The sequence below is a fragment of the Durotheca rogersii genome (assembly GCF_024521655.1).
Source record: "Durotheca rogersii strain YMJ 92031201 chromosome Unknown GGS23scaffold_5, whole genome shotgun sequence".
Classification (NCBI taxonomy): domain Eukaryota; kingdom Fungi; phylum Ascomycota; class Sordariomycetes; order Xylariales; family Xylariaceae; genus Durotheca; species Durotheca rogersii.
Genome location: NW_026251236.1, coordinates 2,515,136 through 2,533,443, shown reverse-complemented (window position 1 = coordinate 2,533,443; position 18,308 = coordinate 2,515,136). Strand labels below are relative to the sequence as shown.

Below are 18,308 nucleotides of genomic sequence, written 5' to 3'. Positions count from 1 at the left end.
CTGCCTCCAATCATTACGGATATCCACGCCTTGTGTGCCTCCTCTCCTCCGACATCTCCGGGTACCCGCCCTCGCCAAGAGGTATGTACCCAATGCACCCCTATTTACGCGCCTCAACTAGGGTATCTACCTGTAGTTGGGCACCCAACCCGGCTGGCATAAACCTGACCAACACAGGCAGTTAGGTTACAGGTACCCAGGCACTACGCGATAATCCGACATGAAGAACAAGCCACATCTCGAAAACCCCCCGAAGCAGGCCGGCGAACCCCGGCATGGTGGGGGCCTCAGCCACAGCAAGCCCAATCAGAAGAAGTCCAAGGGCCCGTTGCTGGGTCTGGTGCCCCGCCATGTCCGTCACCCCGCCCTCTATCTTTTCTTCGCAGGTCTCGGTCTCATCTTTTTCCTCTTTTTTCTCCTTCCCTGGCAGACACAACAGGGCCGCCAAGGTTGGACCTTCGCACAAAGCGTCAAGTTCGATTTAAATATTTACAAGGGTGTTCTATTTTCTTCTACATCCCCTACTTTTGCAACTACCGACCCTGTCGAAGCTCGATTCACCACCTTGACCCAACCCCAAGAAGCTATCGAAAGCTCAGAGTCCAAGATGTCGACCACGGAGCAGACGTAAGCCGCTCTTCCTGCTCCCAACCCCGGCGACCACTACCACGAAAGGGAAAGAAAGCTGACTGGCAGCTTCCAGTTTCATCGCCGTCAAGCCCGATGGTGTCCAGGTATAAGCTACTCGTTGTGGAAACACCCCGAACCTCGTCATGCTAACCCTCTACTCCAGCGTGGCCTCGTTGGCAAGATCATTTCTCGCTTTGAGGACCGAGGGTGAGTTTGAGTACCCTAGCTCTCTGTTAGGGTGTTATTCTAACTCTGGGGATAGCTTCAAGCTGGCTGCCATCAAGCTGATTACCCCTGGCAAGGCGCACCTCGAGAAGCACTGTGAGTGCTCACCGCCCTACCGACACCCAATGGCTCGGTAAACTAACACAATCTACTCAAACAGATGCTGATCTTAAGGACAAGCCTTTCTTCCCCGGTTTGGTCGAGTGTATGTTAATCTGAGCAGTGGCCTCCCTCTTCGACCCAGTTGGACTAAATCATTGCGCAGACATGAACAGCGGCCCAATTTGCGCCATGGTCTGGGAGGGTCTTGATGCCGTCAAGACCGGCCGAGGTACGCCCAGACCCAACTTGCTGCCGCCGTTCTCTCGCTAACCATTGCTTCGATAGTCCTCCTCGGCGCCACCAACCCGCTCGCCTCCGCTCCCGGTACCATCCGTGTATGTACCTAACCAAAACCACGGAAGCCTGCCGCATCACTAACAAAACCCGAAACACAGGGCGACTTCTCCCTGGCCGTCGGCCGCAACGTCTGCCACGGCTCCGACAGCGTCGAGAGCGCGAAGAAGGAAATTGCCCTGTGGTTCCAGGAGGGCGAGGTTGTCAGCTGGGAGAGCGCCCAGGCCAAGTGGATCTACGAATAAGCGTAGGACGCGAGACCGATGCGATGATATCCTCCTAGGATGCTAGCCGAGAGCAGAGCACACAACCCGGCGTCACGAGATAATGAAAAGAAAAAAAAGGTACAAGGAATTGAGATAAACCATAGGCAAGATGGGTATCCAATACGCTTCATTTTCTGGCCGTGATATGCATGAATGTGTGAAGGACGTCATTGGGACAGCATACATGATTCTTTTTTTTTATCGACCACTACCCACGCTTCCTCCATATCGCCTGCCTCGCAGCTACTATGCCCCTCGCGAGCCAGGGCGTCGCCCACAAGCTCAGCGCCAGCCGCGGCACGAACAGCATCTTGGTGATAGCGTAGGCGGCCGCGATCTGCAGGCCGATCTTGTACGCGGCGTCGGCGTCCTCGGCGGGACGCGCCTCCCGCGGCCGCCCCTCGCACTCCCGCTCCAGATCCCCCTCCCCCTCGCCGGGCCCCAGCCCGAACCAGCCCCGGCGCCGGAAGTACCGCATCCACCTGCGCACGCCCTCCTGAGCCACGCCATCCTGGGCGTCGCCGCCGTCCGCGGCGCCCAGCACCCAGCGGCCGGCGGGCACGGTGCCGGTGCGGTGGAAGGCGTAGGCGAGCCCCAGCAGCGGCAGCACCGCCGTGGCCTCGTGCAGCGCCAGGAAGGCAGCGGCGTGGGCCCCCGGCGCCGCCCGCAGCGCCGCCACCTGCGGCCGCAGCCGCGCCGGCGTCCAGCGCGCGAGCCGCGCGAGCACCGCGTGCAGGCGCTGCTGCGCGCGCGAGGACGCGGGAGGAGGAGGAGGCTGGCTGGACGCGAGACGCCGCGAGGACGGCGACGGGGACGAGGACGACGGGCGGGGGCGCGCGCGCGCGAGGAGTCGTGCGGGCGGCATTTCGGTCGCTCTCGTGTCGGAGCTGGGTTGGTAGGGTCGGCCGGCAGAGGGACAGGTAGGGAGGTGTTTGGTCTGGAGTTGTTGGCTGCTCGAGTCGGGCGCGAGAACGGAGGCGGTGGGTGGGAAGGCTGTCGGGCAGGGTCGGTGTCGGCGGAGGAGAAGAACGAGGTTGTTTCGGAGGAGAGAAGACCTCGAAGTTTGTTCTAGGTATTTCCTCGCTAGCTTGCAGCGTAGACTTTTCTACGTGTTGCACGTTCCGCAGCGCAATTGGTGATCTTTTAGCTTGATGTGGGGTGCGCAATTTCCACTGTGCTGAGGCGAGCACCCGCGGTACCTAGGTATAGCCAGTGAAAAGGGGGCGCCAAAACACACTCTGGTCCCTTTTCTTTCCATAACAGCTATCGCTTTCTGTCTGGCCTATTAGAGAGAATAATGTATGTGCGTTCGTATCCTCAAGATAGATACAATCGGCAGTCTAGCTATGGGAACTGCGCGCCGAGCCCCTTTACTAGCATGCCCTCGGGCTGCACGCCCTTGCCCTCCTTCAGTACCCCGGCCTTCTTCAGGATATCTACGCATCCCTGCACGACCTTGACGTCGACGCCCTCGGTCGTGCTCGCGAACCGCACGGTGCTGAGCCACTCGCGCGCGTCCGCCTCCGAGTAATCGAGTGCCGTGCTTATGTACTTGACGGCTTCGTCTTGGTGTTCCTTGAAGTACTGGACGCCTTGATCGAGCTTCCTGAACAGGTCCAGCAGCCGGGGGTCTGAAGTCCGGTCGGCGTCGCCGCTCGCGGACCTCGGCAGCAGCGCCGTGGACGCGACGATCTTCCAGCTGCTCCAGGGGGTATAGATTTCGCCGACGCGCCGGATCTCCCCGCTGTCGTAGTACCGCTTAGATGTGAAGTGCTCCCACATGAAGAAGTCAGCGGTTCCGTCGTTGACCGCCCGCCGCAGGTTTTCAAAGGTCTGCAGCACGACGAAGTCCGCGTACGGGCTGCTGCTGCTGCCGCTGTCGGAGGATGGCGAGGACAGCCATCCCTGCTGGTCCGCCAGCACGAACCCCATCACTTGACTCCCAGACCCGTAGCGCGAGATGCCGATCTTGGACCCCTTGAGAGACGCTACAGACGTAATCTCGGGTCGCGAGGCGCCCGTAGAAATCGCCCAGCCTGCATGTATTGATCTAGTTTAGTGCCCCGTCGCTACTCTCGATGTGCGCTCGTTAAAAAGGAGGGTCGAGGGCAGATAGCCTGAACAGCATCGGGTGGGTGGGTGAGAGAGTGGGGGTAGTGAGAGGAGCGCATACATAGCGGTGTCTCGACGTACGTGCCGACGATGCGATAGCCGCCGTCGCCGGGCACATCCTCCTTGCCCAGACCGGCCACCCACGCCTCAGTGAGGCCGATACCGACATCGATCTCGCCGGCGCGGATGGAGGTGATCATATGGCCGGTGCCGGACGGGAACGGCACCAAGGTAGCTTCGAGGCCGAAGTGCTTCTGCGCGAAATAGAGCGGGGTGGAGAAGTGCTCCGGCACAAAGCCGATGCGCAGGGGCTTCTGGGACAAGTCCGCCATGGGTGCGAGGCGCCAAGCCTAGGATACGCTATCTGCCGGAATAGATACCTCGCCCGGCTTTGACGTGAGCATAGGCACGACCAGGGAGATCAGGATGTGGCAGGTTTTGACACCTACGCGAAGTGGATGCCTGGTAGGTAGGTAATAGCCGAAGAGTCCCCTGCGATAGCTTCCTGTCTCCGGATAAAGGAGGAAGGGCCTTACTCAATATGTCTCGTCAGGGGGGTTTTTTTTTTTATAAAAAAATCGGATATACTGCACGTAAGGGAATTACCCGCAATGGGTTGCGTTGTTCATCTATCAAACGAAAGAGGTCGAGGATATTGAGATCAAGCGGCTTGCTTGCTTCTTGTCTTCTCTTGGGATAGCGCGTTGCGGGGCAGTCGGGAGATGATGCAATAGCCAGAGTCATGGCGCGGGGTCGGGGGGCGCATCTATCTACTGATAACGATAATACTCGCAAGATTACCGCCAGCGTGTAGGAGACATCTGTGTAAGAATAGTTGATCCGCGGTATGTTTATCCAGCTTACTTTGAGCGTCGACTAGGTACCTAACCTTATGTGGTCTAATTACCTACCTATGTAGGTACCTTTAGTCGTAAGATTCGTCAAGCTAGGTGGGCAGCGATGTCCTTGGTGGTTGACAACCCAGGGTGTATTAGATACCTATTAGGTTTCGGTCACCGCTGAAGAGGTTGTCTCGGCATGTTCTGCTGATTGTCTAAGAGCTAAGGGTGGATATGGGTGTGGACGGGTTAATGCCAGAAGGATTTATGGGGTGGAATGAGAAGCACAGCACCGGCAATTGTCGAGATGAGAATATGGCGAGGAGCCTAGGGATAGTTGAGAAGGCAACGTTAACAACCCCTTAGTAATTTCTTGATTCTAAATGTATAAGCAGGATTTCTGGTTGACAAAGCTGTTCAATTCCTTTTCTGTTTTCTGCCTGTTTTCTTCTTCTTTCCCCTCTGCTACGGAAACAGTACGAACGCCCCCCCCCCCCACCCCAGGTAGTTACGTGGCTGTATTTGATCTACATTCCCTCTTATTTCCTTTATTTCTCTTTCACTCTACATTAATTCCCAGGTATGCCTTCGTTTACCCCGTTTCTTGATACATTATCGTGTTTCTTGTGTACCGCTACCTGGCCCATGGGGTGAGTAGCGATTGAATATTTCAGCCTAGGAAAGACTGTTAAAAGTCTACGGAGGCTATCGTATTAGATGTGGTCGTGAAAGCAGACCTGCCTAAATTCATTATCGAAGTTCAGAGGGAAATGCTCCCACGTTTCCGACAGGCAAAGTACCACCGATGATTTACCATAGAGAGTTGTGGTGAAAAGAATTGATTCGTGTATGTACCAGGTATCCGAGACCTGGCTTGTACAGTACTAAGAATAACTGTCGAGAGAAGGGAGGGAAGAAGCTAGGTTAGCGGCTAGAAGTATGCTATCACCGTCCATACATGGGGCTCTATAGTGTCAAGAGCTTCGTTAAAAGTGCCCGTATCCAAGTCCCATAGACTCGGGTTTTACTTGGTGTTCTTGACTCTAGCACCGATAGAAGGTAAACTAGAATTAATACGGGACGTTTCGAGCAGTTCGCAATGGAAAGGATTCGAAGTGTAATCCACTAGTAGAGGTTGATTTATTCGAGCATCGAGCCAGATTGTCGAAATCCTACTCGACGGCTCTGTCAAGGCATAAGCTTCCTCGAGGGTACGCGTACTTGGTGTTGGTATCATATATACGTATACATAGCCGCTGTGGCACATACAGTAACGTAAGAATAGGGGTCAGGGGGAATAAGCTGGTGTATTAAGGTGTGTAAAGTTTTCGCTTATAGAATGGACTGAATCAATGCGCCGCGTGGGCGCGCGCTTCTTAAAATACAACTAATTCGAGTTTCATGCACATTCTTTGACCTAACTCGACTGTTTAACAAATTGGCTTAGCGAACTAGCTAGTTGTTGCGTAGGAAGCTATTATATAAGCCCACCTCTTTGCAAGGAGCACCTCAAGGAAATTAGACATTAGAAAACGCAGTCGATATAATTATGCGAATTTTGCCGTCACTAATTCTAGACCCCATGCTTCGCTCAGGCGAGAACAAGAAACGCTCGCACAGCTGAGCAGTATCCAACCTGGGTGAGAATAAAGAACGTAAACCCCAAAACGCCTCAAGTTGGTTTGGGGCAATGATTCTATAGTAGCCCAGCAGGAGCCAGTCCGCAAATTCAGTCTAGCCGGTAAACATCTATACGACACGCTAGCCGCCCTGAGAGCCTTCGAAACCTGTCCGAGGCTCGACTCGAAAAAGTCCAATTAAAATACAGTTCAGCCGATATTCAGGGGGAACCCCCCCCCCCTTCCCTCGCGCGCAATCTTTCTAGACCGGGAAAGCCGGGGCGTGAGAAAAGTAGAGGCCGCCTTCACAATGGTCTATATGCTAAGTATACTAGTAAGGAGCTATTAACCTACACAAGAGCATGCGGGTCTCCAGTTTGTTTCTTTTCATTGCGGTAATCGAGCCAGTTGGTAATCTTCCGAACGACGACAAGGTCCTTTAGCGGGGGTAAGTAGGTGAGGACCAAACAGACGAAGTAACACATAGCGATGATGGGCAGCTGCCATGGCGTCATTAAAAACCTCGTGGTCTGGTCGACGCTGAGCGCCACCAGGCTAACGAGGCTAAGCCCGATGGACACCATGATGCCGAATGCTGCGCGGAAGGCGTTGAACGGGGTCCATCTCTGCCTCTGCGATAATAGGTGGAGGGTATGCAGCAGCAGGAGGACGATGCCGGCGCATACGAAGGCATACACGAACTGTGAACGAACTTCCGCATTAGCTATCTGAGATGTCTCAAGTAACCCCGGCTGGTTTGGGGGCATGCCTGCATCGCACTCACCACCAAGCGGAATTTCATCGACGTCGCGACGTAGGCCTCGGCCTCTGTCGAGCGCAGATCGAAGTCGCGGTCCTGCGTCTTGGGCTGGCTCGTCATAATTGAGAAGGACGTACCGACGTAGTCGATGCTGCCCGGCTCGGGGATTTCGTCCTCCGCCTCGTGGATGTCGAAGGCGCTGCTGATACCATCGAAGACGGCCGACACGATGGTCGACAGGCTGTCGAGCCATCGCTGCTTCGCGAGGCTCGTCCGCGGGAGCTCCTCGTAGACGCCCCAGAACGCGTCCGGGATCTCCGCCATGTTGTCGAACGCCTCGCGGACCTGGGCCCAGGTCTCGGTCTCGTTCTCGGGCCGGTACGCGCTCAGGAGCGCCGTGACGGGGCCTCTGAGCGCGCCCACGACCTGCGACGTGTTGACCGGCGCGGCCGCGGCGCCGGGTAGCTGCTGGTGGAACCCCTTGGCCGCGGCGCTCGAGAGGGTCTCGGCCGCTGAGTCGATGGCCTCGATGGCGCGGCGCCAGACGATGAACTGGTTGCCGCCCTCGACGAGGAGGACCAGGGTAATGTGGAAGGGCAGGTGCACCATGACCCAGAGGTAGTGGGCGATTTCTCCGCTGCCGCCATCCTCATGCATCCAGTCAAAGTACAGCTGGAAGATGGTGTATGCGAGCGCCACTGCGGAAGCGATGATTCCGACGAGGGCGGGCGCTGATAAGAACGCGACCAATCGTTAACACAGCTGTAGGTGGTGTGAGAGGAGGGGTGGGTTGGTGGGTAGGATTGTGTTCTGCACGCAGGCTGGGACTTACACCAATTCGTCCCGCTGTCCTTGATCCACGTATTCTCGACCAGGACAGCTACCTTCTTGGCCAGGATAATGACACCTGACGAATGACGCCACCAGTCAGCCTTTGAAGCTTCACAGCTTTACTGAGATAAAAAGGACATGTGTACCTTCACCTAGTATGATCAGGGTGAGCAAGTTCAGCCGCTCGCTGATGTGTGTGCCCCGGAGGGTCAGAGGGCGGGACCAAGCAGCGTGGGCGGTGTGAAGGATCAGCTCCGCGACGGAAGCGTAATACCAGAAGGTGAAGACGTTGTCGCGCGGGTTCTGGTTGGTGTAGAACGCGACGCCGAAGTAGGTGATGGAGAATACCGAGTGGAAGAGGATGGAGAGCACAAGCGGTCTTTTCTGTTCTAGTCGCCCGCGGTTCCGGAACAAGAAGATGGCGTGCTGCAGGCCTAGGCTGAACCGTGATACCATTAGGAACAGGGCTGTTGGGAAGAAGGGGGGTTTGTCAGATGCCGGATCCGATACAGGTGGGTAGAGAGGGTCTGGATTGGTTCGATGCCCGTCGACTTACACATCGCTTGGAATACGGGCTGCGCTTGAGCATCCGGATTAAAGGTAGACCCCGCCTCTGCAAAGCCGACCATTACGGCCAGGTGAGCACCTCTAGTAATGCGCTGCAGGGTGCCGTCGACGCCGAAGCGCACGTCGAATATCGTCGTCAAGAACCATGTCGTCCAGAGAAGTCTGCGATGCTAGTTAGACAAGGGTTGTCTCCCCGCAGAAATCGGGGAGCAGGAGCATACAAGACATAGCCCATGAATGAAAAGAGTGTGCCTTTGTCGGTGATCTCGTGGACCGAGGTGAAGGTGTTGAGGTTCGCAACGAACCAAAGGTCGTAGAATAGCTAGCAGCCAAGAGCCATCGCCAGCGTCAGACCAAACCGCCACAGTAATGCCAAGGGCGCATTGCCGTACCTCATAGTTCGAGGCGCCGCCGCGTTCATGCTGTTGGAGTGAATCCGGTTAGTAGGTATAGGCAGTAAAGGGGCCTAGGGTTTATGTGCAGACGTGCATGTATGTATGTATGTACAAGACGACAAGGCCTGCCAGGCAAGGGTTCCATACGGCAACTCACCACTAACACCTTTTCCTTCTCATCTTGGCAAGTCAGCTGAGAGCCCATCGTAAGTCTTCGAGTGTCGTCGTCGCTCGACTCCAGCCGGGCGAGAGCGGCATGGCGATGTTCGTTGCCGTACGTCGACCAGAGGATTCTGTCGGTGTTCCTGCACCGGCGGGACCCTGGGACAGACATCTTTGCGCTTCGTCTCTCGCGATGGAGCTGATACCACCACGGAACGTCTGCAACCACGGCACGGGCATCGGGAGGCCAAGATCGTGCCAAGGACTAGATATACCCTTTTCCACGAGTTCTAGACGGCGACAGATTAGGTCAATGACACTGCTAGGGTACGGGGTACCGCGAGATTGTCCGTCAACAAATATTAACAAGGGGGCCTGCAGTGTGATCGACGAGGATCCAGCCCCACGGATAAGCCAAGACCAGCATCCGGCCTTCTGGATTGACCGCCAATGGTGGCGGTTCGTGTCCAGGCCCCTTGTCTCAGTTAATCATTCCCACAAGGTGCCTCTTGGCTCACACTCCCTGGAGACGCGTCACAGGATCATAGGTCACTGCTGGAATGGGTACCACGGCCGGATCTGGACCTGGACCGTGTTGGTGCAAATAAGCTGTGTGCTGTCCCTGGCTACAGGTCGGGTCTGTGTGTAGGCGGGTATGTGACATCTCAACAATTGCTACAACGCCATCCACCATACACCCCCTCTATGTACTTCATACAGAGTACTCGTAAGCGTTTCTCTTTTTATTTTACAGTCTTACGACATACCTGCCAACGGCGTCCCCCTTTTCCAAAACATCCAGACATCCAGCAATATCTTCGAGACTCTTCTCGATAACGATTGGCTTGACCAGGCCGCTTCTAACGTACTCCAGCGCCTCCCTGGTGTCTTCCATCGTGCCTGTGCTTGTGCCCGTGAGACGCACGCCGCGAGCCACAAAATACTCCGGGCCAATGGGGAATGTCATCTTTTGCGGCGCTGTGTATTCACATGTAAGAAAATGATTGATCGTCGCGCTAGGAAGAGGCAGAAAGTAGAGGCTAGAAGAGACATACTAATTCCAATGCACATCACGATCCCCCGTTTCCGCACGTATGTCAGGGCTTGTTCGTAAGCCCGCGGGCTCGAGCTCGTCACAAGGATTCCGTGAGCACCGCCGCCGGTGGCGGAGGTGATATCGGAAGTGATATCCTGTGAATGCCTTTTTTAAGCATGCTGTCTTCTTGGAAACGGGGGTTTCGGATCCTTTCCGACGTACCTTGGTTGCGGTGAAGTCGACGTAGACATCCGCACCCAGTTTCTCGCACATCTTTCCCTTTTCCTGCCCACCATCAATCGCCAGGACTTTGAGACCTTGCACCTTTGCGTACTGGATAGCCCTTTGCCGTGTGTTAGATCCCGTTTCAATAGTGTGTCGTCAGCCAATCGACTCACAGGTGGCCGAGGCCTCCCCCAGCCCCTACGATGGCAACCCACTGGCCCGGGGCTAGGGCAGCCGTCTTCAGCGCCCGATACACAGTTGTGCCTGTGTTGACGTTATGATCTGGTATCGGTGTAACCGGGCGTGTCTATCATTACTCACCTGCACAAAGGACCGGAGCTGCTGCAGCCGGATCGATCTCCTCAGGGATCCGCAGAAGATAGTTGCTGTCAACCAATGTGTACTCTGTAGGACGATCGCATCAGATACCATATATTATCCGTGTACTGGCATGGCTACCAGACGGCAGAGGGAAGCCATTTGGAGCGAGAGAATACACTGACCCGCCCAGCAGCCATCGACGTCCTTTCCGCTGAGTTCTCTGCGATCACACAGCTGCTCGTTGCCCTCCTTGCACATCTCGCACTGGCCGCACCATCGGAAAATCCATCGGTGGGCAACGCGTTCGCCCACCTTCCACTGGGCATCGACATCGGGGCCCAACTGAACAATTCGGCCGATACCTTCGTGGCCGCAGATATCAACTTTGGGCTGGAGGTAAGGGATGGACTTCCGGATGAGATGGAGATCCGTTGCGCAAATCCCGGCCGCCTCTATCCGGATCAGAATCTGACGGCCGGTCGGCTCGGGAGTTGGCCGCTGCTGTACAGCTAGCTCGTGCGTCCCCTTCGTCACCACCACCTTAGAGTGGGCTGGTGCAGTGCTCATCTTTTTGATGTCGTGCTCTGGTATCTGGTATGGTGGTACTTCGATGACCCTGGATCGTGCTCTCTCTATCTTTCTCCGAGCGAGCCAAGGCGGTCCTCGGACTTATAGATTTATTATTAAGAGAAGAGGCGAAGAGGATAACGAGAATGCAACCGTTATTACGTCTTACATGCTACGAGAAGCCGACCCCAAATCTTCTCCGCAAGTCCCGCCGAAGCGGAGAACGCCCGGAATCAGGAAGCCGGGGGGGTGACGAATGTAATAGATCTTGGCCTGGTGATAACTCAATTCCGTGACTCCCCCAACCAGTCGGGTCTACTATACTCCATAGACATTGGCACAGTACGTTACCGGGAGCGTCCGGAGCTTGAGAAGAGTATAATGCCTCGTACCTCACTCTATAGCCCTATACCACCACCAGGTGCTCTGGTGCTCTGTCCACGATCCGAGGATCGACGATTCCGTCGCTGTCGAACTTGAAGACAGACAACCCAAGGCCAGGCGTTTTCCAATGAACACCAACATTTACCATCACCCTAACGAAGATTGATAGCTTCATTCCCCATGGGGTCTTCTTGTTTTCCCCACCTTTAACTCGTTCTAGCTATTACACGTAGACCTTGGGTTGGTTAGGCGTGTGAGTAATCTTCAGTGGGCGCGCAAGCATATAGTGTGCCAGCTATACCTATCCATGTCATCGCTTTGAGGCCCCTGGATTGGTTTCCAGAGAAATACGCTCGGTGTTCGAGCCAATTCAAGGACCTTGAGCACGCATCAGCAAATCGGCTCCACGAATCCGACGGGATTTTCCGGCGGGGGACCCGGCGAGACTCGCCTGGGGTACGTGATATACATATACATATAATATATGACATTGATCATGAAGCGCATGCTTCCCGAATCCAGTGGGAAGAACAAAAATTTTACGAGTCAAAAGAAATCGCGGCATCCATAGTCCTCCGCTGGTAAACCCGGCAGCAAGGCCGCGCCGTTCCATCATCATGGCCCGCGAGAGACGCGTTTCTCACGAAGATGAGTTCAAGGAGGCTCCCGCCTGGTCAGAGGCGTTGGACACCCAGTCGCCGACACCCGAGCTAGGGGATGATTTCGAGAAGCGGGAGAAGAAGCTCGTGCGGAAGATGGACCTCCAGCTCCTGCCGATCCTCGCGCTGCTCTACATCATGTCGTTCCTTGATCGCGTCAATATCGGTAAGTTTGAACGCCCCATTTCCGCGTGTTGACGGCGACACTCAACAACCGCTCTTCTCCTGCTCTACCCCTACCGACTTCTGTCTGTCCGCGGGCGCGGATGGCGTGTGTGTACGTATGTGCTAAGACGAGACGTGCGCAGGCAACGCTCGTCTCTACAACCTGGAGCCAGATCTTGGCCTCGTCGGAGACGACTACCAGCTCTGCGTCTCGATCCTCTTTGTGACTTACGTTGCCTTCGAGCTACCCGTCAACCTGTTCCTCAAGCGCATGGGACCCCGAAACTTCATCCCGCTGGCCGCCACCGGCTGGGGACTCGTCAGCATGTGCACCGGCTTCGTGCACAACAGGGGCCAGCTCATCGCCCTGCGACTCCTTCTCGGCCTGTTCGAGGCCGGCTTCTTCCCCGGCATAAACTTCTATCTCACTTTTTGGTACCGCCGCGCCGAACTCGGCGTTCGCATCTTTTACATGTTCACCGCCTCCGCCGTTGCTGGTGTCTCCGGTGGCCTGCTCGCTTACGGCATCGGCTACATGGAGGGCGTCCGGGGATACAGCGCCTGGAGGTGGGTTTTCATTCTCGAGGGCATCCCGACCATCCTGCTCGGCGTCATGTCCTACTTCATCCTGGCCAACGACCCCTTCACCGCCGAGTTCCTCTCAGATGAGGACAGGGAGCTCGTCCGTGTCCGGCGGGAGCTCGACCGAAGCACGCTAGGCCTCGACGACGATAGCGGCAAGGTACAATGGGACCAGGTCATCGCGGCTTGCAAGGACTGGAAGGTCATCGTTCTCTGCATCGCCCAGTTCGGCACAACCATCATGCTATACGGGTACTCGGTCTTCCTGCCCACCATCATCCGCAGCCTCGGCTACAGCGGCATCCACGCGCAGCTGCTGACGATCCCCTGCTATTTCACGGGCGCCGTCGTGTACTGCGTCGTCGCTTTCTTCTCGGACAAGTACTCCCGACGTGGCATCTTCGCCGTCGCCGGGTGCCTGACGTCGTGCGCCGGATACGCGATCCTGCTCGGCACGCCGCAGTACGGTGCCGGGGCCCAGTACACGGGCACCATCATCGTCGCCGCCGGCCTCTACGTCGCCGTCGGCATGGGCCTCACCTGGATGCCCAACAACCTGCCCTCGCACTACAAGCGCGCCACCGGCCAGGGCCTCAACTTCACCATCGCCAACCTCGCTGGCATCGTCTCCCCCTTCATCTACCGCACCGACGGCGCCCCCCGCTACGTCCTCGGCCACGCCATCACCCTAGGCTGCGTCGCCTATACCGCCATCCTCTACACCATCGTCTCCTACCTCCTCAAGCGCGAAAACAAGAAGCGCGACCGCGGCGAGCGCGGCCACGTCCTCGATGGCAAGACCGAGGCCGAGATTGCCAAGCTTGGAGACATGCACCCGTCCTATCGGTACATATGGTAGACAAGCGGTGGCGGTAACGGCAGCCGAAAGAAAAAATAGGGAGAGGAGCGGGAAGGGACCCGGTCCAGGGGAATTTATCTTGTCTCGGTACGATATTTGGAGGAAATTCTCTCTTCAGAGGTGGAATCTAAGAGTGTTTCCCTAATATTATGTCTCTATTCTGCTTCGTTCACGCCCCGACCCCCAGATAACCGCCCGTGTATGATGCGAGCAGAACCTCCAATTTTAGACCGTCGCTATTGTATTAATCCCATGTATTTCTTTTTAAAATTCAGCACGGCAGCTGATGTTTCCTATTTGCACTGGGTCACCAGCCTTTCTCGGACGACAGGTGGAGGTGGAAATGATTACGAGGTTACAAGAAGATCGGCAGGACATGAGCCAGTAGGTCGCTTCCAAGCACCGGTAAGGGGGGAGGGACAATGGCTGCAGAGATGTTGGGTCAATGACGCGGCAATATTGTACACGTAATGAGCAGTCCAGCTGCTAAAACACAAAATCAACGGCACTTGATACATCGAGGGAGCATTCGAATATACAATTTGCCGGAACTTGTGACGGTTAGGCAGCATAAAGCTGAGCTGAGCGCGACCAACTTGGCTCTCGACCGGACGGCACGGCCAGGGTCGGTCCTCGCAGGCATGCGATTATCCATGTGATCCTTATTCTGGAAGCTTCACGCCTTCTCTACCCCATCTGCGGGGTTGTCCGAGTCGATTCACCTATATCGAGGTAGACCAAGCCGTTCGATGGGCCTCCCTAGGGTGGATTCCTGCGCAACTCATCAAGTTTCAAATATTTCAAGCATAATCTCTCGGTCTCGGACAGTGTTGGCTGCCAAGCTCGAAAAGGCATCCGAAGAAGCCCCCCGCTCATGGGGCCTTTGATCTCGATGCCTATAAATGCAACTTTCTTCCGAGAACCCTCTGGAGGGTGACCTACGCTAACACTCAATCTCGGCAAGACCTACACACTGGAGATCTTGTTGCGTCAGACAGTACCCGCATAATCTCTGATAAGTCGAGTCTGAAGCAGGCGGCTGAAGAGCATTTCGATTGGAGCTGCCGACAGCCGAGCTGCTTTGTATAGGTCTTCAGCAACGAGAAGCATGCTATCCGGTGGGCAGAACAACGCGAGAGGAGGGGTGGTCCTGACTCAACTATTTGTGTTCACGAGATTGACACAACGAGGCTACCAGCTGCTTCGTACGTATTCGACGCAGTGTCTCTAACCGCAAAACTGGGCATCACGCACACGCATTCGACCGACGAATTTATCTTCCTCCACCGCATTCCAAGTAACTCTCAGGCGCACGCGGAGCCTTTGGGAGATCGAGGGAATAGGCACGCGCAGCACTGACACCGATTATATAGTGGAGATGATGGAGATATTGGGTTTGGTAAAGAATGCAAGAGAATGAGCCCGCACAACAGGTCGGTCGGTCGTGTCAATAGCGATATCAGACATGGTACGAATAAAGCTATGAGCGAAACTGGTGTCTTGTTAATCAAACTCTTAAGAAATCGTCTAAACGCATGATAGATCATGCAGGGACAACCAGGTCGACATATTCATATAAAATGTACGCACAGGTACATAGATATATTACCTAAGTATTTATGCCTGGACCCTCATAAAAGACGTGTGCCCTAGATATAATAGCTCTTGGGTATAGCGGCAGTCTGCCGCTCATATGCATTGCAAACATATTAACGGCTGCGGTATTCCTCTAAAATTTCACGAATAATAAGACGCAGCGCCGAGAATTCCGCAGGAGTCGATGGCTAAGATGGCTCATCCTCTTAAGGCTGTATAATTTACTAGTTGTTTTCGTGACATAGTAAAGGGTGGGTAAACTATCGAATTCGAGGCTGCCGAGGAATTTCTTCAAATGACAATACTGGAATTTCCCTTAGGGGCCTGTCGCTACTCCGAATCTGGACATCAGCTGCGGGCCACCCCGTGAAGTTCACCTTAGAAAGTCTGCCGGTTCGGGCATCATCTGGGGTTACTTAAAAGGAAGAAATATTACGTAGTGTGACTCGCATCATGGCTTGCATAACCCGCAATTCGTTCACATGATATAAGCACTTACTCATACCTGCTCTGTGGCACAGGCATTAGTTTTACACTAGGTACCTCTGTTGCTGTAACGCCTCTTCTATATATAACAATATAAGCCAAAGCACGCCGTCTTACCAACAATTTCGGTGACTTGCAGCCAACACTGTGGGAAAGCTGACAGGTGTGCTTTTTCAACCCCCATTGTGACCATCCCTTCCATGTCACGCACGCCGAGACCATGCCGCTGACGAGGAGGCGAAAAAAACAGTCTAACTCATTAAGCTAACCAACAGGCCAGCCTCTACAGGCGGAGCTCGTCGTCGATGTTAAGTAGGCCGTTGTCTTCTTCCCTGTGTACACGTGACCTAGTATCCGGCACAGAAGCACATGGGCTATTATTAAATCTCATGGCCGAATCTCGCCCAATGCTAATTTACCTTTTCAACCCACTTCTGTCCCACCTTCACGCCCACAACGCCTGCGGGCAGTCCATTGTAACAATGGCTCCGACCTATTCCGAGTATTCTGTCGACGAAGAGATTGCCAGCTTCTTCTCGAAGACATCAGCCACTCGCTCAGCATGTGATGATCGAGCAGAGGAACTCGCTGGGGGCAAAGTTGTCCCGGTCCAGGTTCAGGGAGTCTGCAGCTACTCGGTTTACGCCGGACCGGACCTTGAGTACGTTGTCCAGTTCCGGCTCAAGTCACTGGAACTCAAGGCCGAGACTGCCGCGCTAGCGAGGAAGGTCTACGGGTCCCTGGTACCCGAGGTCTCATTCAAGGGCCAGGTCGGCGACGGGACGGACGGGAAAGAACCCCTCTACGTCTATTTGATGAGTCGTGTACGGGGTATAACTCACCTGGACTTCATCCTGGCATACGGTCACCCTGCAAATTCGCCCGAAAACTTCGAGTGGCGCAAGAATCTTATGACAGATTTGGCACGGTGCGTCGGTTCTGCTCGGGTTTGCAGGTCTTGCACTGAAACAAGATAGATTCTTTGCTCTCTCATGGAACACACCCCAGCCGGTTGATCCAGCCTACCGCGATCGCCTAAGCCAGACATACGTTAAGGAGCTGGAACTTTTACTCCTCACTCTGCCAGATCGTTTCCAGCCTATCATTCAGAAATGCATCGAGTCAATGGATGCCATTCTTTCCTTGCCCATGGTGCTTCTGCACCGAGATTTTGGCACCAGCAATATCATGGTCGACGACACATCCTTTCGCTTGGTCGGAGTCATTGACTGGGCTGAAGCCGAAATCTGTCCATTCGGGCTTAATCTTCACTCCCTCGAAGCTCTGACCGGGCACCTCCACCTCCGGAATGGCTGGGCGCGGTACGAGGACTACGATACCCTGCAGCGAGTGTTTTGGGATACCTTCAAGCAGGAAGCCAGGGGATTGTCGGAGGAGAGTCTCCGAGCCATTGACATAGCGCGGGTCACTGGGTTACTGCTATCTCGTGGCTTCACTAGTCGACTGGCGAGCGAGCCAGAGCCTGTGCCCATTGGCAACGATGAACGCGGACGCTACAACATGCTATCACTAGATGGATTCCTCATAAATCCAGTCACAAGGTTCCATGATATTTAGTTGAGACGGTGGCTCAACGGTGATAGACAATGGATCGGGGGATGGGCATTGAATTGATAACTAGATACGGAAAAGATGTTGAACACAAGAATATAGAGACCAGCCACAAAGGTAGGTATGAAATTGGAACGCGACGTAGGTAATGTGAATGATTGATCTCATATTTTAAACTGCCCATATCTTAGATAATGAAAGGCATTCATCAACAGCGAATCCTACTGTTGCAACAATTGTTCAATAGGATAGGGTGAAATCTGTGACAGGTTTGGTTTTTTTTAATAATAAAAAAAGAAAAAAGCGTAGAAAGGGGGTTGGGTCTAGCGGCAAGTTGATGTCAGTAAATTTCATTTACTGATTTCTCCAGAGGGAGTCGCAACTAGCTCAACATGTTTCCTCGCTTATCCCGCTCTTTGCGATCTCAGTGCGCCCTCTCCCTAGAGGCACGGCTGATAGGTAATATCAAGTTCACGGGCCCACTAACATATCAGTACGGACTTGCCTTTTCAACATCCCAAGAATGTAGCTTATCCCAACTCACACGCTTCTGTATGCCTGGTTCACGGCGTGTTGGCCCGTCTTTCACTCGCTCGCCCCGGCACAAGATGTATGTAGTGAAGTCCAAATAACACATGACGCTCTGACGTAGAAAGTCTCGGCAATGGTCTGGCCGATGAAGCGATAACAAGTAAGCACCTTAAGTCCGAATAGCGAAAAGATTCGGAGGCCTAAGGTGGTGAATAATAATACTGACCGGCGTGAGATTGAAGATAAGTCAAATTCTTCCACATTGGGATCTAACCCGGCGTAGAAGTGCTCGCGATACAAGAACTACCTACCCGACTTGTTTCTGGTTTTTTTTTTTTTGGCCCATGAACCAGCTAATACCGGTGCTTCAGCAAGAACGGGCATGGTACTCAACTTACCACGCAATGAAGATTATGGGCAACCCCAAGCACTGCTGCATAACCGCCATCTTTCAATGACATCGCGTCGGAATCGAGTAGCCTCAGCTCGTGGGTGGATATTTGTATGAGGGTCCCTAATAGGT

At 54.5% G+C, this 18,308-nt stretch overlaps 8 protein-coding genes across 8 annotated transcripts; 3 read left to right on the top strand and 5 right to left on the bottom strand.

The window, feature by feature from the left end:
- The first annotated feature begins 384 nt into the window (after nucleotides 1–384).
- On the top strand, nucleotides 385–1,670 carry GGS23DRAFT_560077 (nucleoside diphosphate kinase). The gene is made up of 8 exons (XM_051515862.1): nucleotides 385–627; nucleotides 704–734; nucleotides 794–837; nucleotides 893–951; nucleotides 1,016–1,060; nucleotides 1,121–1,186; nucleotides 1,243–1,292; nucleotides 1,353–1,670. The coding sequence occupies exons 1-8, from the start codon at nucleotides 608–610 to the stop codon at nucleotides 1,494–1,496; spliced, it is 459 nt and encodes a 152-aa protein (XP_051374340.1). The 5' UTR covers nucleotides 385–607; the 3' UTR covers nucleotides 1,497–1,670.
- A 55-nt stretch (nucleotides 1,671–1,725) lies between these two features.
- On the bottom strand, nucleotides 1,726–2,382 carry GGS23DRAFT_595146 (uncharacterized protein; the record flags this gene model as incomplete). Its single annotated transcript, XM_051518269.1, has 1 exon — nucleotides 1,726–2,382. The coding sequence occupies one exon, from the start codon at nucleotides 2,380–2,382 to the stop codon at nucleotides 1,726–1,728; it is 657 nt and encodes a 218-aa protein (XP_051374339.1).
- A 331-nt stretch (nucleotides 2,383–2,713) lies between these two features.
- Nucleotides 2,714–4,375, bottom strand: GGS23DRAFT_560071 (periplasmic binding protein-like II). The gene is made up of 3 exons (XM_051515861.1): nucleotides 4,079–4,375; nucleotides 3,691–3,993; nucleotides 2,714–3,553 (listed from the first exon to the last, which is right to left on the bottom strand). Exons 2-3 carry the CDS (start codon nucleotides 3,959–3,961, stop codon nucleotides 2,862–2,864), a joined length of 963 nt encoding a protein of 320 aa, XP_051374338.1. The 5' UTR covers nucleotides 3,962–3,993; nucleotides 4,079–4,375; the 3' UTR covers nucleotides 2,714–2,861.
- A 1,417-nt stretch (nucleotides 4,376–5,792) lies between these two features.
- On the bottom strand, nucleotides 5,793–9,145 carry GGS23DRAFT_435754 (bacterial low temperature requirement A protein-domain-containing protein). The gene is made up of 8 exons (XM_051513894.1): nucleotides 8,798–9,145; nucleotides 8,638–8,667; nucleotides 8,467–8,567; nucleotides 8,235–8,407; nucleotides 7,825–8,145; nucleotides 7,680–7,754; nucleotides 6,872–7,578; nucleotides 5,793–6,788 (listed from the first exon to the last, which is right to left on the bottom strand). The coding sequence occupies exons 1-8, from the start codon at nucleotides 8,972–8,974 to the stop codon at nucleotides 6,438–6,440; spliced, it is 1,935 nt and encodes a 644-aa protein (XP_051374337.1). The 5' UTR covers nucleotides 8,975–9,145; the 3' UTR covers nucleotides 5,793–6,437.
- A 405-nt stretch (nucleotides 9,146–9,550) lies between these two features.
- On the bottom strand, nucleotides 9,551–10,951 carry GGS23DRAFT_604086 (alcohol dehydrogenase; the record flags this gene model as incomplete). Its single annotated transcript, XM_051519560.1, has 6 exons — nucleotides 9,551–9,780; nucleotides 9,858–9,993; nucleotides 10,061–10,181; nucleotides 10,237–10,327; nucleotides 10,385–10,468; nucleotides 10,567–10,951. 6 exons carry the CDS (start codon nucleotides 10,949–10,951, stop codon nucleotides 9,551–9,553), a joined length of 1,047 nt encoding a protein of 348 aa, XP_051374336.1.
- A 1,001-nt stretch (nucleotides 10,952–11,952) lies between these two features.
- GGS23DRAFT_595142 (high-affinity nicotinic acid transporter) lies at nucleotides 11,953–13,600 on the top strand (the record flags this gene model as incomplete). Its single annotated transcript, XM_051518268.1, has 2 exons — nucleotides 11,953–12,160; nucleotides 12,303–13,600. 2 exons carry the CDS (start codon nucleotides 11,953–11,955, stop codon nucleotides 13,598–13,600), a joined length of 1,506 nt encoding a protein of 501 aa, XP_051374335.1.
- A 2,148-nt stretch (nucleotides 13,601–15,748) lies between these two features.
- GGS23DRAFT_560059 (uncharacterized protein) lies at nucleotides 15,749–17,467 on the top strand. The gene is made up of 3 exons (XM_051515860.1): nucleotides 15,749–15,845; nucleotides 15,933–16,610; nucleotides 16,660–17,467. Exons 2-3 carry the CDS (start codon nucleotides 15,988–15,990, stop codon nucleotides 17,258–17,260), a joined length of 1,224 nt encoding a protein of 407 aa, XP_051374334.1. The 5' UTR covers nucleotides 15,749–15,845; nucleotides 15,933–15,987; the 3' UTR covers nucleotides 17,261–17,467.
- A 172-nt stretch (nucleotides 17,468–17,639) lies between these two features.
- On the bottom strand, nucleotides 17,640–18,167 carry GGS23DRAFT_560056 (uncharacterized protein). Its single transcript, XM_051515859.1, has 3 exons — nucleotides 18,012–18,167; nucleotides 17,799–17,923; nucleotides 17,640–17,736 (listed from the first exon to the last, which is right to left on the bottom strand). The coding sequence occupies exons 1-3, from the start codon at nucleotides 18,046–18,048 to the stop codon at nucleotides 17,695–17,697; spliced, it is 204 nt and encodes a 67-aa protein (XP_051374333.1). The 5' UTR covers nucleotides 18,049–18,167; the 3' UTR covers nucleotides 17,640–17,694.
- Between the last annotated feature and the right edge of the window lie 141 nt (nucleotides 18,168–18,308).